Source organism: Acanthopagrus latus, chromosome 22 (assembly GCF_904848185.1).
Source record: "Acanthopagrus latus isolate v.2019 chromosome 22, fAcaLat1.1, whole genome shotgun sequence".
Lineage (NCBI taxonomy): Eukaryota > Metazoa > Chordata > Actinopteri > Spariformes > Sparidae > Acanthopagrus > Acanthopagrus latus.
This window is the reverse complement of record NC_051060.1, coordinates 13,005,354-13,030,980: the sequence shown is the minus strand read 5'-3', so window position 1 is coordinate 13,030,980 and position 25,627 is coordinate 13,005,354. Positions and strand designations below refer to the sequence as shown.

General features: G+C 41.9%; 3 protein-coding genes and 1 long non-coding RNA gene across 7 annotated transcripts; 2 read left to right on the top strand and 2 right to left on the bottom strand.

Moving 5' to 3' along the window:
- The first annotated feature begins 199 nt into the window (after positions 1 to 199).
- On the top strand, positions 200 to 8,911 carry ttbk2b (tau tubulin kinase 2b). 2 transcript variants are annotated; one of them, XM_037086539.1, is made up of 15 exons: positions 200 to 453; positions 924 to 1,046; positions 1,142 to 1,289; positions 2,246 to 2,319; positions 2,425 to 2,565; positions 2,703 to 2,807; positions 3,307 to 3,372; positions 3,459 to 3,551; positions 3,638 to 3,763; positions 3,854 to 4,011; positions 4,265 to 4,454; positions 5,320 to 5,534; positions 5,643 to 6,111; positions 6,962 to 7,659; positions 8,405 to 8,911. In XM_037086539.1, the coding sequence occupies exons 2-15, from the start codon at positions 978 to 980 to the stop codon at positions 8,754 to 8,756; spliced, it is 2,904 nt and encodes a 967-aa protein (XP_036942434.1). In that variant the 5' UTR covers positions 200 to 453; positions 924 to 977; the 3' UTR covers positions 8,757 to 8,911. The 2 variants fall into 2 exon arrangements, with proteins under 2 accessions (XP_036942434.1, XP_036942435.1); XM_037086540.1 differs by lacking the exon at positions 200 to 453 and adding an exon at positions 533 to 806.
- On the bottom strand, positions 8,574 to 9,303 carry LOC119012579. Its single transcript, XR_005072524.1, has 3 exons — positions 9,166 to 9,303; positions 9,014 to 9,050; positions 8,574 to 8,714 (listed from the first exon to the last, which is right to left on the bottom strand). It is a non-coding gene; the product is annotated as an uncharacterized LOC119012579 (long non-coding RNA).
- A 2,355-nt stretch (positions 9,304 to 11,658) lies between these two features.
- On the bottom strand, positions 11,659 to 13,750 carry churc1 (churchill domain containing 1). Its single transcript, XM_037086548.1, has 4 exons — positions 13,608 to 13,750; positions 13,215 to 13,350; positions 12,173 to 12,243; positions 11,659 to 12,005 (listed from the first exon to the last, which is right to left on the bottom strand). Exons 1-4 carry the CDS (start codon positions 13,644 to 13,646, stop codon positions 11,913 to 11,915), a joined length of 339 nt encoding a protein of 112 aa, XP_036942443.1. The 5' UTR covers positions 13,647 to 13,750; the 3' UTR covers positions 11,659 to 11,912.
- On the top strand, positions 13,406 to 25,572 carry znf106b (zinc finger protein 106b). 3 transcript variants are annotated; one of them, XM_037086536.1, is made up of 22 exons: positions 13,406 to 13,593; positions 13,722 to 13,979; positions 14,484 to 14,643; positions 15,171 to 15,232; positions 16,833 to 17,036; positions 17,131 to 18,453; positions 18,540 to 18,894; positions 19,013 to 19,073; positions 19,431 to 19,585; positions 19,681 to 19,741; positions 19,822 to 20,593; positions 20,677 to 20,726; positions 20,843 to 20,985; positions 21,192 to 21,326; positions 21,573 to 21,689; positions 22,362 to 22,553; positions 22,912 to 22,974; positions 23,245 to 23,364; positions 23,691 to 23,762; positions 23,859 to 23,930; positions 24,101 to 24,247; positions 24,390 to 25,572. In XM_037086536.1, exons 2-22 carry the CDS (start codon positions 13,786 to 13,788, stop codon positions 24,444 to 24,446), a joined length of 4,515 nt encoding a protein of 1,504 aa, XP_036942431.1. In that variant the 5' UTR covers positions 13,406 to 13,593; positions 13,722 to 13,785; the 3' UTR covers positions 24,447 to 25,572. The 3 variants fall into 3 exon arrangements, with proteins under 3 accessions (XP_036942431.1, XP_036942432.1, XP_036942433.1); XM_037086537.1 differs by lacking the exon at positions 13,406 to 13,593 and having other exon boundaries at positions 13,785 to 13,916; XM_037086538.1 differs by lacking the exons at positions 13,406 to 13,593; positions 13,722 to 13,979 and adding an exon at positions 14,005 to 14,187.
- The last annotated feature ends 55 nt before the right edge of the window (positions 25,573 to 25,627 follow it).

Genomic DNA, 25,627 nt, shown 5'->3' with positions numbered 1-25,627 from the left:
TGTGCTATATGCTGTGTGTTATGTTGTGTGTTATATGCTGTGGTGTGTGCTGTATTGTTGGTGCAGTGTGCAGTTTATTCTGTGCTGTGAGTTGCGTGTGTGCAGTGTGTTGTGGTGTGTGTTGTGTGCAGTGTGTTGTGTGTGTAAGTTGTGTGCAGTGTGTGTAGTTGCTCCTCTCTGTCAGGGTCTCAGGATGCAGGAGTTTGCGGATCAATCAGGAGAGACTAGCGCTGTGACGTCACCAGCGCCTCTATGAGAGAGCACGGGGCATCATTCCCCATCCATTAGCAGGCTAGCTGGCTAACTGTAGCTAACGTCAGCTATGGTCCATCACCATAATCCCATTTCGAAAATAAACAATTTACTGGAATGACCTAACTTCAGTAAGAGGGAGCATGGGGACTGCCTGGATTTTACTCACTTACTGGTATCGCAATTCTGCAGCGAAGCGAGGTAAGGGGTCAGGGAGGTTTGCTAGCCAGCGGTTATATTTAGTAAATACGCTAGTTAGCTTGTTTACAGGACTACCAGAGCCGCCGCATTGAACGCCGTCACCCAGCTAGATTAGCTCCCCGGCGGCTAATCCTCTCAAACGACCGGTTAACGTCCGTTTATGACCAGTGACTGACGCTGCGCTACTCGTCGTTGTGTCCTGGCTCAGAGTCAAACAAACCAGGCGATGCTAGCTTGCTATCTTATCGTGACCATCTAGGAGTGGTTAGCGTCTTGCGTGAACCTTGGAGACGTGAGGTGTAGCTAACCTCTGCAGCTGTATATATGGTGTTCTGCACAAGGATGTGTAATCGGTATATAAGTTACTGTTCCTCTTTCCACCCTCTGCACGCCCATTGGCGTGCAGTATACAGTGGTTTGTCAGGGAGAAAAGACGGAACTGAATTTTAAAATCTGTTCCCTGTTTTCAGTGGGGTGCTTTCGTCACTGATGCCAGGTGCAGGCTGTAGCTGAGAGCTCTCAGGATGAGTGGGGCTGGAGAGCACACAGACATCCTGTCAGTGGCAGACGTGGTCAGAGACAGATGGAAAGTGGTAAGGAAGAGAAATCACCAAATAATGTCCCAATCAAAAGGATATTTTCCTCCACGGTCACACAGTGGGTTGATGAAAACACTCTTCTTTCTCAGGCGAGGAAGATAGGTGGAGGCGGGTTTGGGGAGATCTATGAGGTTTTGGATCAGTTGAGCCAGGCCACTGTCGCCCTAAAGGTGGAGTCTGCTCAACAACCCAAACAGGTGCTGAAGATGGAGGTGGCAGTGCTGAAGAAGCTTCAGGGTGAGTGATGTCATCCAATTATCAGTGACTGAAAACTCCCACAAAATGACTGACTAACACTTTTTCCCCAGAAGAATTTGTGCAGGCAAGATGGGTGATGTGATCTGATACTGCTGTGTTGATGTTTTTCTTAAAGTCATTATTAAAGTTGATCATTATCATGGGATGTCATAGCTTTGCAGCTTGTGTTAATCCCCGGAAGGTCATAGTTAATGTTTTTCAAGGATCATCATTTCAACGTACAAAACATCGCCAAAAATCACAGCTGCTGCAAGCCATCGCGGTTGAATGGGCTACATACTCTCATTCTGGAGACGGGGACTGAAACCCATTTAAGCTTGGTTAACTTCTTTGGTTAAGTTCAGGCAATAGAAATACTTGGTCACGTATAGTTTTGAGTTTAGATATATTCTTTCACTATGTTCAACATGTATTTGAAAGAGTAACTTCTCCCATGTGCGTACTTTCCAGTCTTTTCCCCTGAGTGGATCCCTTTTTCCCATGACTTTACAAAAACGTGATTGGTCAGTTTCAGTAATGGTTTTGGAGCTACATTATTAATGATGTTCCAGGAATAACTCAAACACGGAGATATCAGATTGTGCCAAGTGGTAACCCCCCAAAATCATTTTGTCAATTTAGTACATATGGTAGATGGTCGGTTTCCATGAAGGTTAATGTTTCATCAAATAAAACCATTGAATTGTTATGATAAAAGTAGCAGTTGTTTGGTCTACACCTCAAAACACATTGACACTCAGTGAATAAAAGACATGTTTATAATCCTTAAAACTTATTGTGCTAACTAATCCCAAAACATTCCAGTAATCCATTCTAATACACAAGATTTGTCACATGTATACACACATTTATACCTAATATTTGTGTCTGGAGCAGGCATACATTTTGACCAAAGAGCCTACCCGTTGGTATAAATATACATTCTTTGTTGACAGGTAAAGACCACGTGTGTCGCTTCGTAGGATGTGGCAGGAATGATCGATTCAACTATGTGGTGATGGAGCTCCAGGTAGGGTTTTCACCCATCAGTGCTCATCAAGTATGTTGTTTTCTGCTGAAACAGAATCACTCTGCATCATAAATATAACACGCAACACTCGTTTCCTGTCATAAGGGGAGGAATCTGGCAGATTTGCGCAGGACCATGACCCGAGCCACCTTCTCCGTCTCCACAACTTTGAGACTTGGCAAGCAGATTTTAGAGGCAATAGAAAGCATTCACTCTGTAGGCTTCCTGCACCGTGACATTAAGCCTGTAAGCTGACTTGAAACCCTCTCATGATTTATGAATTTCCTGTTATTGTATGCATCCTAATTTAGCAAAAGTTACATTTACATAGAACAATTAACTGTTTAACTTGCTTGTGTTTATCTATGTTGTTAAAACTATAGTCCAACTTTGCGATGGGACGACTAGCCAGTACGTGCAGATGCTGCTATATGCTTGATTTTGGCCTGGCCCGTCAGTTTACCAACTCCAGTCAGGAAGTCCGTCCAGTAAGTACTCCAAGTCAGCTTCCTGTAAGCATTGTTTTTTTGTTTGTTTTTTAATCCGATAACCTAGAAGTTACTTATCCTCTCAGAAGCTGATTTACAGCACAGTCCGTCTGGTCCAGCAAAATGTGTCATTAAAAAATGAATCCAAAATAATTTAAAATGAGATACTGTATCATATAAATGCAGATGCACCACTTTGGGTTGCACTGGTGTTTTATTGAGCAAATATTACTGATAGGGTATCTAAAGTTAAAGGCACACAAATGTACACGTTTCACGTCAAATGACAAATTCATTTACATGACCTCAGCTGGCCTTAGCTTAGTGGCTCTCGTGATATCGGTGACCATCCCAAAAAGGATTAGTTGCCTGAATAGTATCCATAGATACCTTAAAATGGGGTAAGATGGGGTAATGGACAAACATTTAGTTATTTGTGTTTCAGTTTCCTCATCACCTCATGCAGTTTGCATTTTACCAAATCTGAATTCTCTTTCAGCCTCGTCCTGTGGCAGGCTTCAGAGGAACTGTGCGATATGCTTCAATCAATGCTCATAAAAATAAGGTGAGCATGGACCACAAACATCCGTTTTTGCTGACATATTCGTTTTAACGTTGAAACAGCTCATCGTTGTGTATCTTCATCTGTAGGAAATGGGCCGTCACGACGACTTGTGGTCCCTCTTCTACATGTTGGTTGAATTCATGGTTGGTCAGCTGCCTTGGAGGAAAATTAAAGATAAAGTATGTGCCTTTTTGTTTTAATCAGTATAGAAATGTATTCATGGTATTTGTATCCATTAATCCATTTATTTTCTCCCTGCTTTAAGGAACAAGTCGGAAATCTAAAAGAGACGTATGACCATCGACTCATGCTCAAGCACCTTCCCTCTGAGTTTAGTACCTTCCTGGATCATATCCTGACTTTGGACTACTTCACTAAGCCTGACTATGAGGTTGGCCATCTCTTGTTTGGCATATTCTGCATGCACTGTTTGTTCCTCCCCAGCTACCAAACGCTGACGGCTGTGTTTTCTCTGTGACAGCTCCTGATGTCAGTGTTTGAGAATGCTATGAAGAGCCACAACGTGCTGGAGAATGACCCGTACGACTGGGAGAAATGTGATTCCGTGGACATGCTGACCATCACTGCCGCAACAACCACTGCTCAGCAGCTCACTCGCCTCACACCAGCGTACTTGGGGTATTTACAGTCAAAGAAGGCTCTGTCACTTTTTACACATAGCCATTTATTCCATTACTTGCAGCTGGATCATTATTGCAGTTTCACTTGTGCTATTCAGACTTCCTTCACACTTTGTTGGACATGAGTGTAAATGTATAGCTGCTGCTTTTTTTAGACTAGAAATCTGCACAGTCAGAGATCCCTGAGAAATGGCTGCTCTAAATTGTGCTGTGGAAATGAGCTGCAGGGTGACCTTCCTTCTCCTCCACAGCATGGCCAATGCTTCAGTGCTGCCAGGCGAGCTGCAGAGGGAGAACACTGAAGATGTCCTGCAAGGGGAGCGCCTCAGTGATGCTGACAACTGCCCGCCCATCCCCACGCCGACCACCCCTGGTGCAGATGTATGGGAGGAGATGGACCGCAACCGAAATCATAAACAAGCCCAGGCGATGATCAGGAAGGTCGGGGCAATGTACAATGTTCTTACCCACTGCTGTGATATTACTCTTATGTAACTGCTACTTGTCTTGTGCACTGAGATTTACATTTTTGCTCAATACTCTCCCCAAGACTGCATTAACTTTGCCCAGAGGTAGAATATTTAATTCTGCCTCACCTACTTTAACCCACCCCAGTACTGATACTTGAGTACCCAGTTGAGGGCAATATTTAGGATTTTTGTACACCTAAAGCATGTTCCTTAACTGCATTTATTAAAAAAATATTTAAAAATCCCATTTTGGGCTTAAAATGTACATATAAAAGAACAGTCCTAACCGAAGAATTTCTTAAATTAGGAATCCTGATTTAGGATGGCATCCTTACTTCATAATAACTGCCAGAAATTGCAGCACTACTATTGTCAGGTCTGTATGGCAGTGACAATAAAGATGGGTAACAGCAATAACAGAAATATTATGATTGAAATGACTAAGTGTTGGATTTATAGTTAGGATTTCTTAAGGTAAGATGTGAGGTCTGAGATAGGAATGGACACAGCGATGAGTTAACCTTCTTTAAATCATAGGTAATCAAATATGTTGTTTTGTGTTTTTTTAATATGTAAAAAATCCTACCTTTTGAAACTTAAAGCTGAAGTAGACAATTCTAGAGAGATTGTTGATTATTGAGTTTCATTCCCAGGCTGTCAAATTCTGACACTTTCGGTTAACCAGCGTCCCGGCAACAATAATCATCACTACCTTTATCAAAAATTTGCTACTTCGGATTTGAATTTAAACAAGCAGTGCGGAGTAAAAATAGCATTCTGTGCGTAAAAAATGCATTACTTCAGGTTTGGGCCTCTTTGTTGCTCATTCTCCTCAGGTGGTGAGTGAGGATGAAAACAGTCAGAACCAGGGGAACCAGAGCCCCAACACCGGCTCCATGCAGAGCTCTCCTCGACGGGTGCGATCAGAGACCATGTTCTTGGAGCGGGCTGCACCGCTGCTCCGCAGGATGAGGCACAGTCAAAGCTTGGCATTTGAAAAGAGGCTTGCACCCGAACCCAAGCCCACCATCGAACGCTTCCTTGAGGCCTAGTTAGTACGCTCTCAAATTACAATATATCCGCTTGTTACAGCTTGCAAAATGCTTATTTATGGCAAACAGACAAATTGACCATAATCTTGTAAAATATGTTGTTTCAGCTTAGGCAAACAGCGTCCTGTCCTTTCTCAAGTCGGGGAGAAATCTATTCCTGAGAGGGGACATGGGCAGCACACGCCTTCCTGCAACGAGGAACACTCAGGCATGGCAACACCAGATCAAGAAGAGGGTGCAGCCAGCAGCGGCTTTGTGGCCGTAAACCTCAGTCCTGTGCCTCAGGAGGGAGACTCTCAGGAGTGGGTGATGCTGGAGCTTGAGCAAGGCAGCGGCTCTGGGGCCACCAAGCCTGCAGGTGAAGCTCTGCACGAGGACGAACCTGGAATGCAGCCACCTGCTGAGACTGAAAACCAGTCCTCTGAGCCACAGGATGGTCAGTCCACAGCAGTGCCGAGCAGTCCTGTCCTGTCGCAGATGTCCATGCCTGGAACATGGTTACTGGGCCACAGGAGGCTGCCCGGGATGCTCGGACAGATGCCCTCAGTCATGATGGGAAGACCCCAGATGGACCAGGTAGAAGTGATCAAGCATTTTGATGTGCATGAACTGAAAGCAGCATTGTGAACTTAGGTGTTTAACAGGTGAGAAAACAACCCCAATTCATTAGTTAATCATATAATCATCAATATAGGAACCTCAGATTCACAGTGATATGCTTTTACAAAGACACATTTGAACAAATTCCTACGAAACAATGACATTGACAAATGGATATAGGTGTAAGTACGACAGTATACAACATTCGTATTGCACTTTGTGTATGGTAGATAATTCCACGTTCACATCATATCCTGTAAACCATAATTACGAGAGTAGAGTAGTAATTCAAAGTCCGAGATATATATTTTTGCGGACACAGATGATGTATCCCACAAGAGAGAAAGACTCACAGAAGTCAGAGGAGTGGCTGCAAATACGCTGGCAGCTACATCAAAATAAAATCAATTATATACACCAATACAATTGTTTCAGCTAATTTTCTACTGGCATCATTTGTATCTGGGTTCACTTGGTTAGGAACTGCTATAAAACCACAAAATAGGCTAATTTAAGCTGTTAATCTGGCGTCATTACATGGTTTGTATTAGGGCTAACCACCTTTGAATAATGGATGAATGCTCAGTCTGAATAATGCGTGATCAGCTGTGCGCCTGATTCTGCCAACATTTTGCGAAAGCAGCATAAACATAGTGATCTCGGGCTTGATCTCCTGCCATCCATAGAAAATGATTAAGATTCATCAACCTTATCTCCATCAGCAGGACATGCTCTAGAAAATTGATCCAGGTTGTTTTGGAGCTTTTGATTGTTTGTTGTTTTTGATTGTCTTCACACCCTTTAACAATTATCAAACTCTTCTCAGTCCTCTAGCTGTGCGCCACAGTCGCCAGTACAGGAGAGGAGTGATGCAATACCCCTCGAGGCACCATCAGGTGAATCTGATAAAGTCTCAGAAGAAATCTTGAAGGACGGAGGGAAGTTGGAGTTAGCTCCAGTGCCAAGCCCAGCCAAAGGTCCCACTTCTCATCTGACAAACGACAGAGACCCAGAGAGTGATTCCGGTCTGCCCGATCGCTCCTCCGAGCCGAACCAGCAGCCTCTAGCTGACGCAGTGGGAGGCGCTATGGAGAGCACCGTCACCGTCTCCTCCTCTCCACCTCCAGCTCTGCTCAGGCGAAGAGACTCTCCCTCATCCCCAAGATTGAGTCGAATCCCAGTCCGGGACCCTAGCATCCTGGACTCTCCAACTAAGGACCTCAACTTGGAGAGGCGTCACCGCTGGAGCAGTCCAGTTCCTGGCTCCCCCACCCACTCACCTTCTCCATCTCTGTCCTGTGACAACCTGCCTTGCGCTTTGCCGAGGGACAGGCTCTCCTCAGAGCGAGGCTCCAGGTCCGACTGTGGAGGAGAAGACCCTCTCTCTCTGTCCTCCTCATCAGGTAGCAAAAGTAAGATCCCGCGTCCAGTGAGCGCCAACTTTCTACCCGAGCAATTCACAAGCAAGTTTCTGCCTCGACCACCTCCAGGGAAACCTCCTATCCGCCCGGGTGTGGACAACAGGTATGAACTATGTTCTGTGAAGACTTTAAAAGGATCCACATTGCTCATTTGTCTCTTTTTGTTGGACGGAACATATTTAAGGTTACAGTCCTTAAGACTTTGGCCCTGGTTGATTTAGTGTGGTCAATTGTGGTATTAGTAATTGCAGTTTAATTCTATAGCAAACACTCAAGCAGTAAGGAAATATGACAGCAACCTTTGTGTCTTTTTCAGTGCAGCCAAACAAACTTATATTGTTTTTAAAAAAATACGTCAGACATTAATTGGCCGTTTATCCTGGTGCTTTAGACTCTTCAATTTAGCCAACTTTGACTGCTGCATTTGTTTATAAACTCATGTGTGATGATAAATTACGCTGTTAATAATCCTTGCCACACTCATCTCTGTGAGAAATACATTTAATTTTCTGTGAATGCTTCAGAGTAAAAGCCACCCTGTGTTTTGCTGGTAGATTTTTTTTTTTTTTTTATGCCAAGTACCAGCAGTAAGAGATTTACACTTTGCATTACGATTAATTATTTTACTTTTTTGAATAGGTAAACAAAATAAATCCAATGTGGGAATGGACTCCACCGACGACTAAAAACTACAAGAGAGCTTATTACAGAATGTAGATTTGCTTAAAAATGCTGACCATAATTAATAATCAAAAAATCTTGTAAATCAGAAGTTTTCTAATGTTGTAAAGGAAGAATCATCGAACAGAAAGAATCACAATCATAGTGTCATATGTTCTTTTCTCCAGGCGGCGGAGGCTAAGAGTGCGAGCCAGCAGCACTAGTGACGCAGACTTCCTGGCCAGTCTGACTCAGCTGATGCAGGACCGCAGCGGGATGCTCTTCAGCCCTCCTCCTCGGCCTCGTAGCTCGTCGTCCTCCCTTCAGCGCTCGCTAAGCTCCTCCCCCTCCCGCCAGGAGCTCCGCGAGGGCAGTGCACTGCAGGGACGCAGCCGCTCTCCATCTAGCTTCTCCGGCTCCCCTACCACTAGGCACGCTCAATCACAGGACAGGCCCGGTGGGCAGGGTCTGTGGGGCCACGGCTCCAGGGGAAGAGGTCTAATCCAAGAGGGGAAAGGCTTCAGCAAAGTGAATCGATGACTGTATTTGACACAAGTGACTGATATGGATGGTGCAACTGTAGCGAGAGGCTGTCTCACATCGAGTCCATGATAGCATGTGTAAATACGGTATTTACTCAAGGGAATGTACTGTATGTAATGTAAAATGTATGATAAATTGTATTTATTTATTTATTCATTTGTTGGATGTGTCTCTCAAAATACTTGACGATGTGGCTTGAAACCTGCAGCTGAAAGAAAAAGGTTGAGAAAACCTTATGATTGCCAACTCCTTACCTCTCATTTCACTCCTCTCTTAACTCTCCATATAGGCCTAATATGAGACCAAAAAGATAATGTTTAATACTTGAGGGATGTAAAAATGATGCTAATTGTAGATATGTACCATTAAGAAAAATGGTAAACACTAATAGAAACCATTTACTCACGTTAAGAACACTTGTAGTAAACACCACACGCAGTATACCAACATCAGCATTCATGAACAGAACCAGGGCATGCTGCCCCTTATTGACCTCACTCCTGTAAAACAGCTAGATTAATTATTCTGTGTAACAATGAATTGCTCATTTGGCATATCACAGTGTAGTAGCGTGCTTTTACTTTGCTAGAAACTATTTGTCAATCAAAAAGCCTCAGCATTTTAGAATGTACATGTATGCGCACTCATTCCTAAGTATTGTAAAAGTGCATGAGTATCAACGCTAATGTTTTTTTATTATTATTATTATTCATTTGTACAATCTGCTAAGACATCTGTATTTTTATTGAACTGCTTCTGATCCAAATGCATCATAATGTAGACCAGCAACTATGTGCATATTTATTTCATACACCATGTAGAAGGAAAAGGAAGAAAACTGATATAAATGGAACCTTTTCATCATCTCATGTTGTTGAATTTCATTCTTTTGAAATAAGTAAATTCAATAAATGCCAGATCTGAAAAAGGTTATGTCATGGCCACACGCGCTGTAGTTTTTATGTTGACTAAAGGGTCAGTTCACAGATATCTCACTACTTCCTTATCCCTGCCTAGCAGTATTTAGCTAATTTTATGATTTTGCACTGAGTCGTCCAAGTTTTAGAGGATAAGTTCACCCAAAACATTAGAATTCAGTCCTTATCTTCTCACCCCCATGTGGATGGAAAATATAGCAAAATATTTCTGGAGCTTCTCAGGAAATTGATGTGACAACATTCTCTGAAATAACGGAAGTAGATGGAGACTTTCTTAAATGCAAAAAAATAAATAAACCAGAAAAAACATAAAATGGCATCAAACAGCTAATCCGGAGCCTCTGGAGGCCCTGAGATCTTAAAATGATTTTAAAAGACAATATTTAGAACCTTGATGCACAGTCAAGCTCACTTGAGACATTTTAGCTTAGCAGCAAAAGTGAAGATTTCGGCTTTTAAAAGGGTGTAAATAACATCTTTTCAATTCAATTTGGGATCTTGGGGCTTCCAGAAACTCGGAAAATGCCAGAGGAGCGTTTTTGGAGCTGTTTCATGTCAGTTGTTATGTTATATTTTAAAACAACCCCCCATCTATTTTAATTGTTTAGGAGTATGCTGTTTCACTATGAAGCTCCAAAAATGCCTTCTGATTTACTGTCAGTTTGAGGGTGAGAAGATAATGACATAGACTTTCATTTTTGGGTGAACTTTTCCTTTAAAGTGCCCGTCTCCAAGATTTGAATGGTATTTGTTTTGTGGCGCTTCAGACAATGGAAACTGAGAACTAAATTTGTTTGCAGCAGTGTCCTGGTTACTCTGAATTATTAATTATAAGAGCCAGTCTCTACAGACGAAACAGTCTCAAGCTTAGCATCACTGTCAGTGATCACACAAACGAGTAAAAGGCAAAGCAGACAGTTAAATCTCAACTCAACATGCTCAATTGATGAAGTTGTGGATTTTTTTTCTACTTCAGTTGAACTCCAGTCGTGATGATTCAGACTGCGATGTCCCCTGAGAACAGTTGGTTGTCGAATTCTGTCCAAGCAGCTGTTTTTCTAAGACAGGCGTCCCTGTAAGCACAAGAGAGACTGCTGACGGGCTGGCGGCGGAATGGAGGGGGTGGTGGTGTGAAATGAAGCCTGCTCACTCTGTGGACTAACGTGTGGCCAGATGTTTAACAGCGGTAAGTGACAGCATGTTAATAAACATGTGGACATGGACAAAGACAGTACTTTGGGCTTTCTGAAACGTCAAACAGGTTCATCCGTGTTTGCAATGAAAAAGTGGCTGTTTTAGATGTGAGCGGTCTAGTATAGCTAACACATATTGGCAATGAACCTCGACAGCTTCACAGGAAACCACAACAAGAGGCCAGATGTTGACACAGTAACAAGCAACTTCAGGACCACTCAATTTGGTGGGAAATGTACAGTAGGGTACATAAGTCAGAGACAACCACTCATGGAATTGAGGTCAGGTGACTGTTGGCTTCCTGCAGAAGAATCTGTCTCCAAGATGCAAACCAGAGGGTGTAGTATGTCTCTGAAGAGTGGAGTGGCACTTCATCTTGGTCAGGGTGGAGTCAATTCTGTGCAGGTGTCCCAACTCCAGAGGAGACAGAGCATCCCCAGACCTGAATATTTCCACCACCACGTTTCACTGTGGGTTTGAAACACCTCCTTCGAACCGGGAGCTCAAGGCACTGAGGAAGCGTTGGTGTTTACATGGCTAATGGAGGTGCTTTGGAGGGGTCGGGGCTAGCTGGATAGCATGCTAAACATTCTTTGCAACACAAAGTCGTTATAACAGCAAAACTGTTATTGCTTTCCATTCTGTTAGCATTTTTTAAAGACAAATTCTGTTCGTTTTGGGATTAAAAAATACGTTTGTCAAGTCTATAGCTGCATGGTAGGTTTCCTTACTTCGAAGAGGAGAATGGAGAAACGGTTTTACAATTCTTAGGAGTAAAAATGTTTATTTGAAGGACATTGTCAATTGACATACATATTAATTGTTGTCGAGGACTATAAAAAGTTATACTGATATCGCCATACAGTAGTTCACAAACAACCAAGACCTTAAAAATCACAATTCAAAGTGTGCGTAACATTTCACCTGCATGATATAAATGGTTGGACCCGTGAAGCGTGAGGTCAGCAGTACTTCCGTGGTGGTGACACTCAATTTAAAAAGTGAATCGTGACCTGCAGGTTCAGAAGAGAGGCGCAGACTGTCTGGGGTCATCAGGTAACACGCTGATGGAGTCCTCTGCTTTTCCACACAGCAGACAGAGCATTGTGTACTCCTGCACAACACAAGACAAGACATTAATATACAGACCTAAAAGACTACAGAGTCAACAACTAACCAGTTATGTTTGTGTTAGATAACAAGTTTGGCCCTATCAAAACGCTTGTCTTCATGTACATCTTAGCTGAGGGTTAGGGTTAAAGCAGCACAGAGATTTCCTACCTGATATTCATCAACTACGGAGAACGTGTATTCGTGCCTGGCGATGACGTGGTCACAGTTTTTACAAACATCTGAAAAGACAAATGGAGTTAATTATTGGTGGGTTCTTTTTTTAATGAATACATCTTATATTTCTGTCTTCTTCACAGGAACCTTGTAGGAGGGTTAACAAATAAGATACCAGGAAGTGGAGCCTGGTGGTACAGCTGCATTTCTTCCACTGTAATATTTGACAGTCTGCCCAATGTTCATGCTGAGCTCCACCTTAATGGAAATTCAGCAGCATCATAAATGTGTACAATGTCCTTTTTGTGTGTCATTATGGTCTGTTATATTTATTGGCCTGTCTGAAATGCTGCAAAAATATTTGTTTTTTTATGTTATTAAGTAAGTTTCAACCATAACATTTGATGAGGTTTTGTACAATGTCCAGTATAATGACTGGAGAAGGTCTTGGCTGAGATAGCAGCCCTCGTGTTTTTACACTTATTAATTCATTGTGTTGTTGCTACCACAAGATAATAGAGACAGGTGTCCGCGAATGAGGAAAACAGGTCTAAATTAAGCAGTAAAATGTAGTGTCACCACATGAGGAGGCAGGGTCCCTGGAGGTTGTACTTAACTAAGGGGGCCTGACCACGCCTGAGAAATTGCTGATCATTTGGCCCTAATGCAACATCCTTCCTAATCCCACAACACAATCTGATTGTTAAAGTATCACAGTTGATAACATATAATTTATCAAGGAAAGGAAAATGCTCAGCCCTAAAGTACCTGGAAATTGTGCATACTTTTTCTCATTCCTTCACTGGTTGCTCTAATTCCTCACACTAAGACTTCATTTTTTCTGCAAATAAAGATTTGTTCCAAATAGTGGTTATCAGTCTCCTTGGTTTCTAAATATCTGTACCTGCATCGGCCCTAAAAAAAAAACAAAAACAAAAACATGTAGGTCGACCCCTGACACAAAGTATTTGAACTGGTTGGTAAAAACATGTCAGTTCACTGAAAACAACTGGGAGAGTGAAGCAGAGAGACTGACGGTCATATGTGACAATCTCCTCTCCATCCTCATCCTCTGTGGCTTTGTTGCTGATCAGCACAAAGTCCCTCTGATGGCAGTTGGCACAGCCCAGGTAGTTCATCAGGTAGGAGCCGTTCTCCAGACAAGTGTTCCCCTGAACAAGAACAGACAGGAAAACCCATTTAGACGCCATCACGTTCAACACTTGGTTCCCCTCAGTGACATCTTAAAATGCCATCGTATGCTCGTGACACCACAGCATCGACGTTTGAGGCTGTTTGTTGAACCAAATATTAACGTTACTCACGGGTAATTGTAACGTCAGTAGCTAGCAGTTACTTTGCTGGTGTAATAAATTAGCATTCGTGCTCCATGATAAAAAGAGGGGGCTTTAAAGGTGCTTCAACTTACCCGGTCGGGATATTCTTTTTGCACACAGCCGTTACACATTTTAACTTTTAAAAACGTCAGGTAGCGTCAACTCGGCTAACTAACTGCTAACTGTTTTTTTGGTTTTTTTTTTAGCAGATACGCCTCTTCCGCATTGAGCAGCGGTCCCTGAAGCTCACTAGAGCTGTAACACACCATCATGACCGGACATCGATACAAAATCCCACCTCTCATGTTCTGGAGATCTACGGAAAAAAAAAACAGAAAAGCCGTCGCCATTCTTCCGTTGGCGTCTCCAGCGTGTGATTGGATGACGCAGTCGCACGTAACGTACGTAGACAAACATGGCGGTGTAGCAGCGGTGGAGGGTAGTTACCATGTGAAAATCGTCTGGTAAATACAACCCGTTAACGATTTAAACACAGGATAGTGTTTAGCATGATGAATTAGCCTAGTTTTATCAACTTTTATTAACGGCTTGGGTGACATTGACCTCAGGGACCGTTTACCTGCAACTGTTATTGTCCACCGTTAGTCAAATGTGTTAACTTTGTGGTCGCTGGCTAACTAGGTCTGACTTGATAACCACGTTTTGCTGCAGGTATACCTGTAGACTTAATGATTTGACAGTGTTAAAGGATAATATGCCTAGCTCCATATATATATATATATATATATATATATATATATATATATATATATATATATATATATATATATATATAGCGTGAATGCTACTAATAAACTATAATTTACGTATAGGCTGTCGTCTTTGTCCCCTGATGTCTCTTGAGAAACTGGAATTTGGATTTACCTGTCCTGTATTTATGTAGAGTTGGTATTGATATTAGTGCAAATCTTTAGTATGTGTGCTGTTATCATATGTTCTTGTTTCAGCTGTTCAGAAATGGCAGCGCTTCAGACCCCACATGAGAAGGTGGCTCAAACCCCAGTGAAGAAAAACAACAACAACAACAACCACAACAACAATTCTAAACCCTCCCCGAAGGTCAAAAATGTCTACTGTGATTTGTGTCGCACGTCGTATTTGAAACATGTAAGTGGCTCTTTTACAGAGACATTTAAAATTTGGGATGCAATGATAAGGATTTCTTTCAGCCGATACCAATAATTGATAGTTACTTGCCTTGTATGGCCAATACTATAGGATAACTGATAATTTTACATTTTCCTAAATTGTTGTTTAACCACATCGGAAGAAAGGAAAAAAGTCCAAGATGTACCAATTGTAGATGGTTAATTTGATATCCCACAGCGCTATTAAGTTTTGTAGACATTTCTTCATTGCGTTGCTCTCCACAGGTGCACCAGTTAGATGTAATTAGCGCTTCCACAAAAAGTCAACAAATGCATTGTATTACTGGCTGGTTATATGAAGTAAAATTTCACTACCTGTTGATAACCGATAACGTACATTTTCCATAATTGGGCTGACAGTTGTTTGGTCCAATATATATTGTGCATCCCTAATTTGATTGAGTAGTGGTGCTGGCCTGCTGGGTAATATAGGATGCAGTTTTTACAAATTATCTCTAATCTTGACAGTATGACTCTTTACTACAGGAGGCACAAGAGCATATGCACGGCATGCTGCATCACAGAGAGCTGGAGACAGTGCTGGGCAAGTGAGTAATGTTGGTAAAAATTAAGAATATGTAGGATTGCAACTAACACTTATTTTCATAACCAATTAATCTGTTCGTTATTATGTGCATGCTTTGTATTTTAGTCTATAAAATGTCAAACATGTGAAGTCACCATTACCCTGCCCAACATATGTTATTCACAGTATCTCAGTAATCATCAAAATACTCTGGAATCACTTCAACCCTACATTTTGTTCAGAAACAGAGGTTTTTATCATGCATCACAGATTGGACACACATCTTTTCTTAGTATGAAACAAACAATCAAAGAATCTGAAAGAAGTCATCATAAATCATAAGACCCGCCTGTACAAATAAAGTATAAAATAAAACAGTGGTGAACACATTTCCCTGTTGTTTACACACATCCAGTTTACGACTTGTTTTTGTGGAAGATACAATGTGCAAGCCGTGCCTTCAGCCAGGGTGAGAGGCTTTGGCACTTAGCAAAGCAGAAAACAAATATAGGACTGTATGTCAGGGAGCAGGACAGTTTTTTCAAGCACAGTAATTCTTATGTAAATGTTCACTATTATCCTGATTCCTGATTACTATATTTTAAAAAGGAATTTAAAAAAATGTGAGTGTTTTTTATTAGGATCTCTGATAAAATCTATAATTGCCCCATCCCCATGTGACTTCTTCACATTGCTTCTCTTGTCTTACCAATGGGCCAAAACCCAAAATGACAAAGAAATGCAGCAAATTCTTACATCAAAATTTGCTTGAACCAGCGAATGTTTGACATTTTTGCCTAAAAATAACCCAAACCACTGATTGATTGCTTAACAGCATATTATCCAATTAATTGGTCAATCAAGTAATTGTTGCAGGTCTGTTAGATCTGTTCTGTTTTTTGTGAGGGATTAAAAAAAGCAGTGTTTTTTTTTGTTTTTTTGTTTTTTTTTTTTTACATTTTTTCCTTTATTTGATTTTGCATCTTCACAATAATTTTGTTCATCTTTAGATATGTCATTTCACAGAGTGAACCATCTTTTCAGTTTTTGAACACAAAACAAAACAGACAGAACAGGGCGGGTCTTGAGTTTGAGAAAATTACTAAAATATAAACAAGTTTTAGAGAGATGAATAAAAAACATTTTAAACAAAAGTAGGGCGTTTCGCAACTAAAATACATTTTCTATGTTCAAAAAAAAAAGTAATTTTTTCAAAGTGAAAAGGTAGTTTCATCTGAGAAAAAGGATTGAACGTTTTGTATAACATGTCACATATTCCATAAAGCTAGATATCGAGTCACAATACTTGATTGTGCCACCTGAAGTGTGTGTATTTCAGCAAAGTTCTTGCGCTTTGCTTGTCAGTGAAGATTTAATAAGTGTGACTCATGAGAAGATCACCTTGAAGAAAAACATGTTTGTGTTCTTTATACCTAGATATAACATAGTATTGTTTGGCATTGTACTGAAACTTGGGGGTTGAATCGGCACTAGCCATACCGAGATAACACAGTTGCAGTCATCCTTAGCTTTGATCTTAATATTAGTTCTTGAGCTAAAATTGGGGATTCTGACATCTGCTGATATCTGACGTATCTTTTGTTATGTTCCTCCACCGACAGGAATTTATTTCATGAATGTCAGGCATGTAAGGAATCCTCCATGGGTTTAAAACAGTATGCTCAGCACATCTCCACCCCTCAACATAAAGCCAGGTTGAAGAGCTTGATGTCTAAAAATCTAAAGCCCCCCACACTGAAGAGGATCCTGGGCACAGAGACCTACGACCAAATCCTGGAGAGGAACAAGATATTGAAGTTTCAGGAGTAAGAGATTCACCTTTAGTATTAGCGCTTGCATTTTATTCGTTCACTGATTTAGTTCATTATTGTTTTGACACACTGTCTATTTCCATTACAGGAGGAAAGTAAGGAGAAAGAGAAAAAAGAAACTGAAACAGTTAGCTGGTCAGAAGCAAGCAGAAATGCAACAGGGAGCTGACGGAAGAAAAACAGGGGGGTCCGAAGGAGTTGTTAAGCTGGAAAAATCCGAACAAGTGAAAACAAGTCGATTGATTCAGGTGCAGGAAACCCACCAGGAAGGAAGCAACAGTGCTGTTACTCAAAACAAAGAGAATAAAGTGTCCAGTCTACAAAGACCTCCTCACCAAAGAGAGCAAACACGGCAATTCAAGCCAGACAGATCGGCTTGTTTGTCCAGAGAGCCTGCAGGTAGAGGTGGGCATCACCCTTATGTCCGGGACCAGTTCACCCAGTCTACTTACCAGATGAGGTATGATGGCAACTTTTCTGGCAACAGTCAGTTCACCAAAGTCAGTACTGAGAATTCCCAAACGGACAGAAATATTAAAAGACAACACAATACTCAAGGAGGTGCCACTAACATGTCAGAACGAACAACATGGCATGCTATTAGACAGCAAGGCCATTACAAGAACCAGTATGATGGTGCAGCAGATTTCACAAGTGATCAACTCCCTCAGAATGGAGCCATCATCTTTCATCACGACCAGAAAGAGAGTATGGGATCTTCTCAGGCAGAACAAGAAGGTTCAGCTCAACCTGCTTCAACAAACAAACCTGCTAACGCAGCTCCGATACGGGACGTTGACGTCAGCGAGATGCTACGGCAAATCAGGAGAGCGCTGGGTGTGAGGGAGCCGTGTAGAGCCGATCGTGAAGCCCGGAGGCAGAACGCTGAGGCAGCTGTCCGGTCAGCTGATCCAGCTGAAGCTAAGAAGGAGCAGCCAGCAGGTGTCTTTCACAAAAACTCCCCCATCCCCTCTGCTGGTACTACATCTGTGCAGTCCTCACTGGTCAGCTCCCCTGCTCCTGCATCACATTCTGGTGTTCACCCTTCCAGTTATGCTCCAGCTAATTCAAAACAGACAGTCAGAATGACACAAGGAACAAATCAGTATTGTGAGGAGAGCTCAGTGGTTGTGAGTGCCTCAAATGGACCACCAAATAGCAGAGACAGAGAATCACAGGAGGCCCTGGACAGCCAGACTCCACTCACCCGATGTTTAAGAACGACTGCATCCTCTGAGTCCACTCAGAACACCACCCATAAGGTTCGAATTGCCCATGAACCGTGCAAAATTCCCAAACCAAACTTGAATAAGTTTCTCAGCTCATCAGGGGCAAAGAGTAAGTTGAGTTGGAGGGAGGTGCACGAGGAGATGAGGAGGAAGAAGCAGGAGAGTATCAAAGGCATTCCCAGGTAAGTCTCTTCTTTCATGCATCCCTTTACTCTTTGTTTTCCAAGCAGAAATCAGCATTTCATCTGGTTCATTTGTGCCGTAACAGGTTTGGAATCAAACTTGCGAACCCTTCGTCTGACCAGGAAATCTCAACTCAAGCGGAAGACTTTCCTCTGTCGGAGGGTTTCCACTGGGAGTCGCTGCCTGGCAGTGCTTCAGGTGAACACTTGACTCGACTACCTCCTCCTGCAGCCCAGGACACTACAGTTAATGAACATCACACAGCAACACCGTCAGATTCTCAGATGCAGGAGGCTGTGGAGCAGCTTGGAGCAGCGCAGGAAGGTTGCAACAGTCAGATGGTCAAAGTTGTCTCTGTGAAGGTGGAAACACACTTGGACGAGGATGGAGATTTGGGAGACCACAGTAGTGCCAAAAAGAGGAAAAGCAAAGTGGTGAGAGTGAGTAGTGTCCAGTATTATTATACTGGATTATTATTATAAAGTATTAGACATAGCTGAAGCAACTAACATGAGGATACTTTAATGATTGGAATTTAATTCTACTTTATTCTCACAGTGTGATGGCGTCCCTAATAACGAGACGGGGGGAAAAAAGAAGAAAACTAAGTCAAAGAAGGGTAATCCCAATATTTTGTTTTTTGATTTTGTAACTTCTGCAATCTCTGACCAAAGTGTCAGTGGTCATATTACATTGTGGGTAATGTAGATGGCAGATTTTGACGAGGAAAAACTATATCTCAGATTCAGCTGCATTGATTTCAGTTCTCCACTGTTAAATCCAACAATGTTAAAGCAGTACAATGATAATGTCCAAAGCACTCTTTTAAGCATTTTCATTTTAAAATGTATGTCTAAGCTGACCAACAGTGTTTGACAGCCACTTATAATAGACCACCACCAAACTCTGTCGTGTTTGTGAATATTTCCAAATATCATCCAGTAAATCTCAGTGTGTATTTTATCCTACCTTTTAGACCACAACCAAATGGACCAGCTGTTGGCTGTGTCTCTGAGGGAGGAGGAGCTGAGCCACTCGTTACAGGATCTGGACAGGTCTCTGATCCAGGCCCGCAACGCCCTGCAAGCTGCCTACACGGAAGTCCAAAGACTCCTCCTATTGAGACAGCAGGTACCACCATGGATGAAAATATCACAAATCTTTTCACGTTTTGCGGAGGGGTCTTTTCATGAGATTTCATTTAGTCGTTCTTCCTGCTCTTTCAGTGCACTGCTGAGGTCAACAGTCTCAGAGCCAGGCGCATTGAGATCCTGCAGGGGATGCAAGGTACCGTAGATTAACCTTTTGCGTTAAATGTCTTCACACTCAACAAATACTTCACTATTTTCTCACTCAATCTCTTCCAGAACTAAGTGTAGCAGAGAGAGCCACCACTTCATCAGCAGGGGCGGCTGCTGACGTGCAATCAAGGCTCTCTCCCCTTCCTTCCTTCTGTGCCTTCCCCTGCCCTGTCAGTGCCTCTAGTCAGCACTCGTCCTCCACAAACCAAGCATCCTCGATCAGCCAACCTCATCCAGCCCCTCTTGCCCTGCCAACCATGCCACTAAAGCAAGAACTGCAGACAGTGTCCTGTAACCCTGATAAACCTCAGGTACCTGTGAACCAGCCTGTGACCCTGTTTCCTCATGATTTGCTCCCCTCACTGCTGCTTACATCGTCACACTTAGCTGCACCCACAACTCCTGTTACCTCTCTGAACCAACTCAAAACAATATCCTCTTTATCTGCGAGTCCCTCTCCTGAATCATCTGTCAGGCAGCAGGAGCAAGTGACCAGGGAGAGGTGGAAAGACTCTCTAACGAAAGTCAGGTTAGCGGGAGACGAAGCTGACAGTGATTCTGAGGAAGAGACAGGAGGAAATCTTGGGCCCACAACAGAGAAACCTGTTTCCACCCTTGTTCCTGAAAGCGAAGCTCAGAATGATGGCGCAGGGAATGAGAGCGATGACTCCGTCGAGATGGTGGAGCCCTCCAACCTGGAGATTATTGATATCGACGAATCGGACAATGAGGAGACTATCTCAATTGTTCCCGTTCAACGAGAGCCTCCTCAGAAGTCTGTCAGTGTGGAGTTCAGCGCTGTGAGCACACAGACGCTTCAGCAAAAAGAGGATGGGAGGTGAGGTCACTACGTAACATTATGTTTGGTTGCTTTACTCTTCATGTGAAATTTGACTGTTTTGTTCTCTCGTGACCGCTCAGAAAAGTTCAGCCCACTTTTGTGCCAGTCAAAGATGCCAGTGGTCCTCCAGGTGAGTATTGTGTCTCCTGTTTGTGTTGAATTAAACGCTCACAGGACATGTTTGGAAACAAAGATAAATAAAGCTCTAAAAATGTCATTTTCAACAAAATCGCTGCCTTTTTTCAGAGTGTTTTGAGGGGGTTGAGGAAGAGGAGCCATTCTTGGGAGCGTTTGAGAACCACACAGGCCCCGTCCACGGCCTCCAAGTTCACGAGGGCCTGTTGTACACATGTTCAGGGGACAACACAGCACGTGCCTACAGTCTGATGGTGCGTTGATCGTGATTCAAAAGTGACACACTGTTCTTCTGTAAAACTGTATCCTTCCTTAGACAATAAGCAAATATAATCTAACCAAATCAGTCTCTCTGAATGGAGCAGACTGTTTTTACGTGACAACAAAGACAATGGATCTTTGGATCCCAGTATATTATCTGCAAAATGATAAGATTTATATTTTGTCTCTGTTTATCCAGAGCAGGGAGTGCCAAGCAGTGTTCACTGGTCACACAAACAAAGTCAACTGTCTGCTGGTGTCTTCGCTCCCAAACCTGCCAGCACGTCTTTTCACCGGGTCCAGTGACCAGACGATCCGCTGTCACAGCATAAAGGTACATAACTTCCGTCTTGTGAAGTGGGAATCTTACAGGGACAGGGAATCATTTAATTGGTTGATGCTGCACATTTATTTTGTTGAACCCACACCTGCAGCTATCACAAATTTCTCCCATTAGCTCTTTTTATATAGCCAAAGTATTATACCAACCCAGTAATTACAATGAACTTGTTGAGTTATTGATGGCTTTTAACCACGTTGCTGTTTAATTTTGTGATTTGTTATGTCAACTCTCCTCCAGTCTAAGAAGTGTCTGCAGCAGATGTCTCTGTCAGACAGAGTGTTGTGTTTGCATGTCGCGTGGAACATTCTGTTTGCTGGACTCGCCAGTGGATCAGTGGCCAGCTATGATTTAAAGGTGAGTGTAATTATTTGAATCCTTAAAATATCATGTCTGTGATTGGTTGGTATTTATTATGCCGTGACGTGAAAAACTCTCGTAAACTGTAACTTGAGCCAACTGTCATAACTCGGTTTATATTAGTTTATTATTAGTGTTTGTGTGCACTGTTTGACCTTCACACATTCAGTATTAGAATATGTTAAAACCACTTACATTATCCGAAATATTTTCCAACATACCAAACCCAAAGAAATCCACAAAGTAATGGTGTGTTTCATTTGGCCGCCTGAGGGTAAAGCTTCAAGGAGAGTCATAAAATTGTGCAAGGAAGTAGGGGAATAAGACTAAATGTAACTTGAACCTATAAAATATAGAACAATTATGCTCGGGTCACATCAGATAGATTTTTATTGGCAATAGTGGCAGTTTAACTATGTTCACCACCAGCTTGTTTGTCCATGGGATCTCTTGTGTTTCCAAGTATTACTCGAGGTAGTGTTTATTTGCCCCAAACAGCTGATCAGCAATCAGACATTTGCAGCATCATTCGAAAACCTCAATAGGAAGTTTGAATGTGCAAAAATGACATTTTGGTACAGTTCTACCTGTAAGCAGAGCACTTGTGTGACCAAGTAGAAAAAACATTCACCGTGTTTATCATATCTCCCTCTCTCTGTCTCTCATTAGACGCTGAAGCAGTTGGATATCTTGGAGTGCCATGGCCCAAGAGGTGTGAGCTGCCTGGGTACGGCACAGGAGGGCGCCCGGCGAGTGCTCCTGGTCGGCTCCTACGACAGCACCATCAGCGTACGAGACGCCAAGAGCGGCCTGCTGCTGCGCTCGCTGGAGGGTCACACCAAAACTGTACTCTGTATGAAGGTGAGGAGATGAACCCGCTTCCACTAAACTGTTAAAATCTAATAATGATTTTTGTCCAGACAAAATAATTGTAGCTGTTACAAGGCTCCTTACTGTTCATTCAGTTAAGGAAACAGTAAATCTGTGTGCATATCAGGGTCAAAATCCAAATTTTGACACTTAAAAGGTGATTCTCAAAATGACTTTTCTTAATCCTGTAAATAGTTTGTTTCCTTTAAATGATCTAGCAAATTGCTGTATTGCTGTTTTGGTTTTAAAAGGTCAAATTTATGTCTTGTAGATGAAATGCAGATCATTAGTGATTTTCATCACTTGTGTATCAGGTGTACTGTATCATTTCTTCTTTGGTTGTTTTCAGGTGGTGAATGACCTGGTATTCAGCGGCTCCAGTGACACGTCTGTTCATGCCCACAACATCCATGTAAGTACATTTATCAATGAGTATTGATGGACAGGCACGTGAAGTTTGTTTTCATACCTTTTAACATTACAAATAAATGAATTTGAACCTTTGTTGTTGTTACTGAGGTGTCACAACAGTACAGTAGCTCAGGTTATGAGAATGTTGATTGTCAGTATTGAGTGACAATCTTAAAATATTCAAATGTTAATCAATAAAGTGCGTGTCTCTGTGTTTTTGGTTTTTCCAATTTGACTTCACACATTTTTGTTGTCCATCTTTTTTCTGCAGACGGGTGAGTTGGTTCGAATCTACAAGGGTCACAGTCATGCTGTGACATCGATAGTCATCTTAGGGAAGGTGATGGTGACGGCCTGTCTGGATAAACTGGTCCGAGTGTATGAGCTTCAGGTACAGTATGACTCAGTTTTACAATCACATGTTGCTCCAAAACTGGACACTGCCTTCTGACACTGATTTCTAGGTGCATTTCTTAGCTTTCTAAAAATTCAGAGAAAGCAACGAACCTTGTTTCATTTAGTCATTGAATGGAGTTGGAGGAGGTTCGATTGATGAACCTATTAAGAGAAAGAGGCAAAAGTAGAGGCTGGGTAGCAGAACAGCAGTGGTCTCTGAGGCCAATAAATACAGAGTGAACTCTGGACAGAGATGCAATTCACCAATGAGAGAAATTCATGATGGATGTCATTTAAACTTTGTCTTTGTTTCTGTTTTAGTCCCATGACCGCCTGCAGGTGTACGGGGGTCACAGTGACATGGTGATGTGTATGGCTGTACATAAGAGTGTGGTATGTGGATAAAAACTGACCCAGCCAAAACCTAAAATTGCATGACAGATTTCAATTTTGTAAACTGTCAAACTATATATCTGCATTGTCTGTCAGATCTACACAGGCTGTTATGATGGTAGTGTTCAAGCTGTGAAGCTCAACTTGATGAAGAACCACCGCTGCTGGGTAAGGACTCATTACACAGAGAGTGAAACTTTAACTTTTTTTCAATATTTTAAGGCGGGTAATAAGATTTTATTATCAAACATAAGATAAACATTCTTCTTCTAATGATATTGAAGGATGATAAGATGTGATGTTTTTTTGACTGTCGTGTGTCTTTGTCTGGTCTTCAGTGGCAGAATTGCTCTCTGATCTTCGGCCTGGCGGATCATCTCTTGCAGCACCTCGTTAGAGATCACAGCAACCTGAATCTGGAGATGGTCAAATGTCGCTGGAGAGACTGCAGTGCTTTTTTTGCCCAAAAGCAGTCAGTTAGGCAGGTGAGGAACTGACGGCATCTTATTTTCAGCGGTCTCTAAAAGCTTTGTTATAAAACAATGTTAGAGTGCCTTCACACTAACACGTGTACAGTTGAACATTACCCCTCAGACCTCCTCAGTCTGGTTTGTAATTTTCCCGCAGGAGCTTCCCGAACACATGCAGAGCCACGTGGAGAAGGACAGTAAAGTGCAGCCTTAATGATGCTGGAGTTTCATCCATTACAACACGCCACCAGATTTTTCAGTTACAATTTTTAGTTTTGTTTTCCATGAATGTTCCATTTTTCCTTTTTGTTCTGCTTTTTGTGGTGTTGACCACATCTCTTTGGGTTCACTGAGACCAGACGGGCAACTTGTTATTGATATCTGAAGCTGTATCATGTCAGGATCAGGCTAATACTCGGGCACTCAATCAGTCCTGCTGTTAAAATGATCAATCATTAAGCTTCAATGATTCACTACTGTTTTGATCTGTTTACCAACACGTTCTTTTCTTATCCCTGTTGATACATAACATGGCTTTAGACACCGTTCATCTCAGAAATGCCATACTATATGTGAAGCTACTTCCTTGCAGTGTTTCCACAACTATTCACTGGCATTAACACCTCAGAGTAGCTTTTACAGGCCATCTTTTAATGTGAACTGCCTTCTTAATCAATCTTGTTTAGATATGTACTGTCAATTGGCTCTGAAGTAGAGGCAGCAGGTTTTAATGTTGGCTGAATCTGTTGCGCAGCAACACACCAGAAATGGCACAGTGTCTGAGCCTGAACAAAATCATTCATTTATACATCAAATGTCAACAAGCATTTTGTGAAACTGACCTTCTGTCATTTCAAAAGAGTACTCCACTGTTTGAGCGTTTACTCAGATACAGACGTCTCTTTTGATTTGGATGTATTACAGATTTTTTAATTGAATACTGACTTCTTATTTTTCCTTATTTCACAGTTTAAAGTAAATATATTGCCAAATTAATTTCTGACTCAGATTTTTGCCTCCCATCACATCTGAGAACTTTGAATTGAATTTCTCAGGTTGTGACTGGGAGATTTGACTATAAAAATATACCCTGCTTCAGTCAATGTAAAAAAAAAATAATTATTATATTTTGACATTTTTGGCAATGCTTTTCTCCTTGTTATTACTTTGTATAACAGATATTTGAGACTCATCTCTCATTTTCTGTCTCCGTTGTCAGACCAAACCATTCAGAAAATAACTTGCTGCCTTAATTTTTGTATGTTATACTTAACAGTGTGTATTTGATTGTTTAAATACCTACTGTATGTGTACAGCAATAAAAAGACAAAACACATTCACATGTTCGTCTTGGATAAATGTATAAACAATATGCTGGACACACTGTCTCTAAAA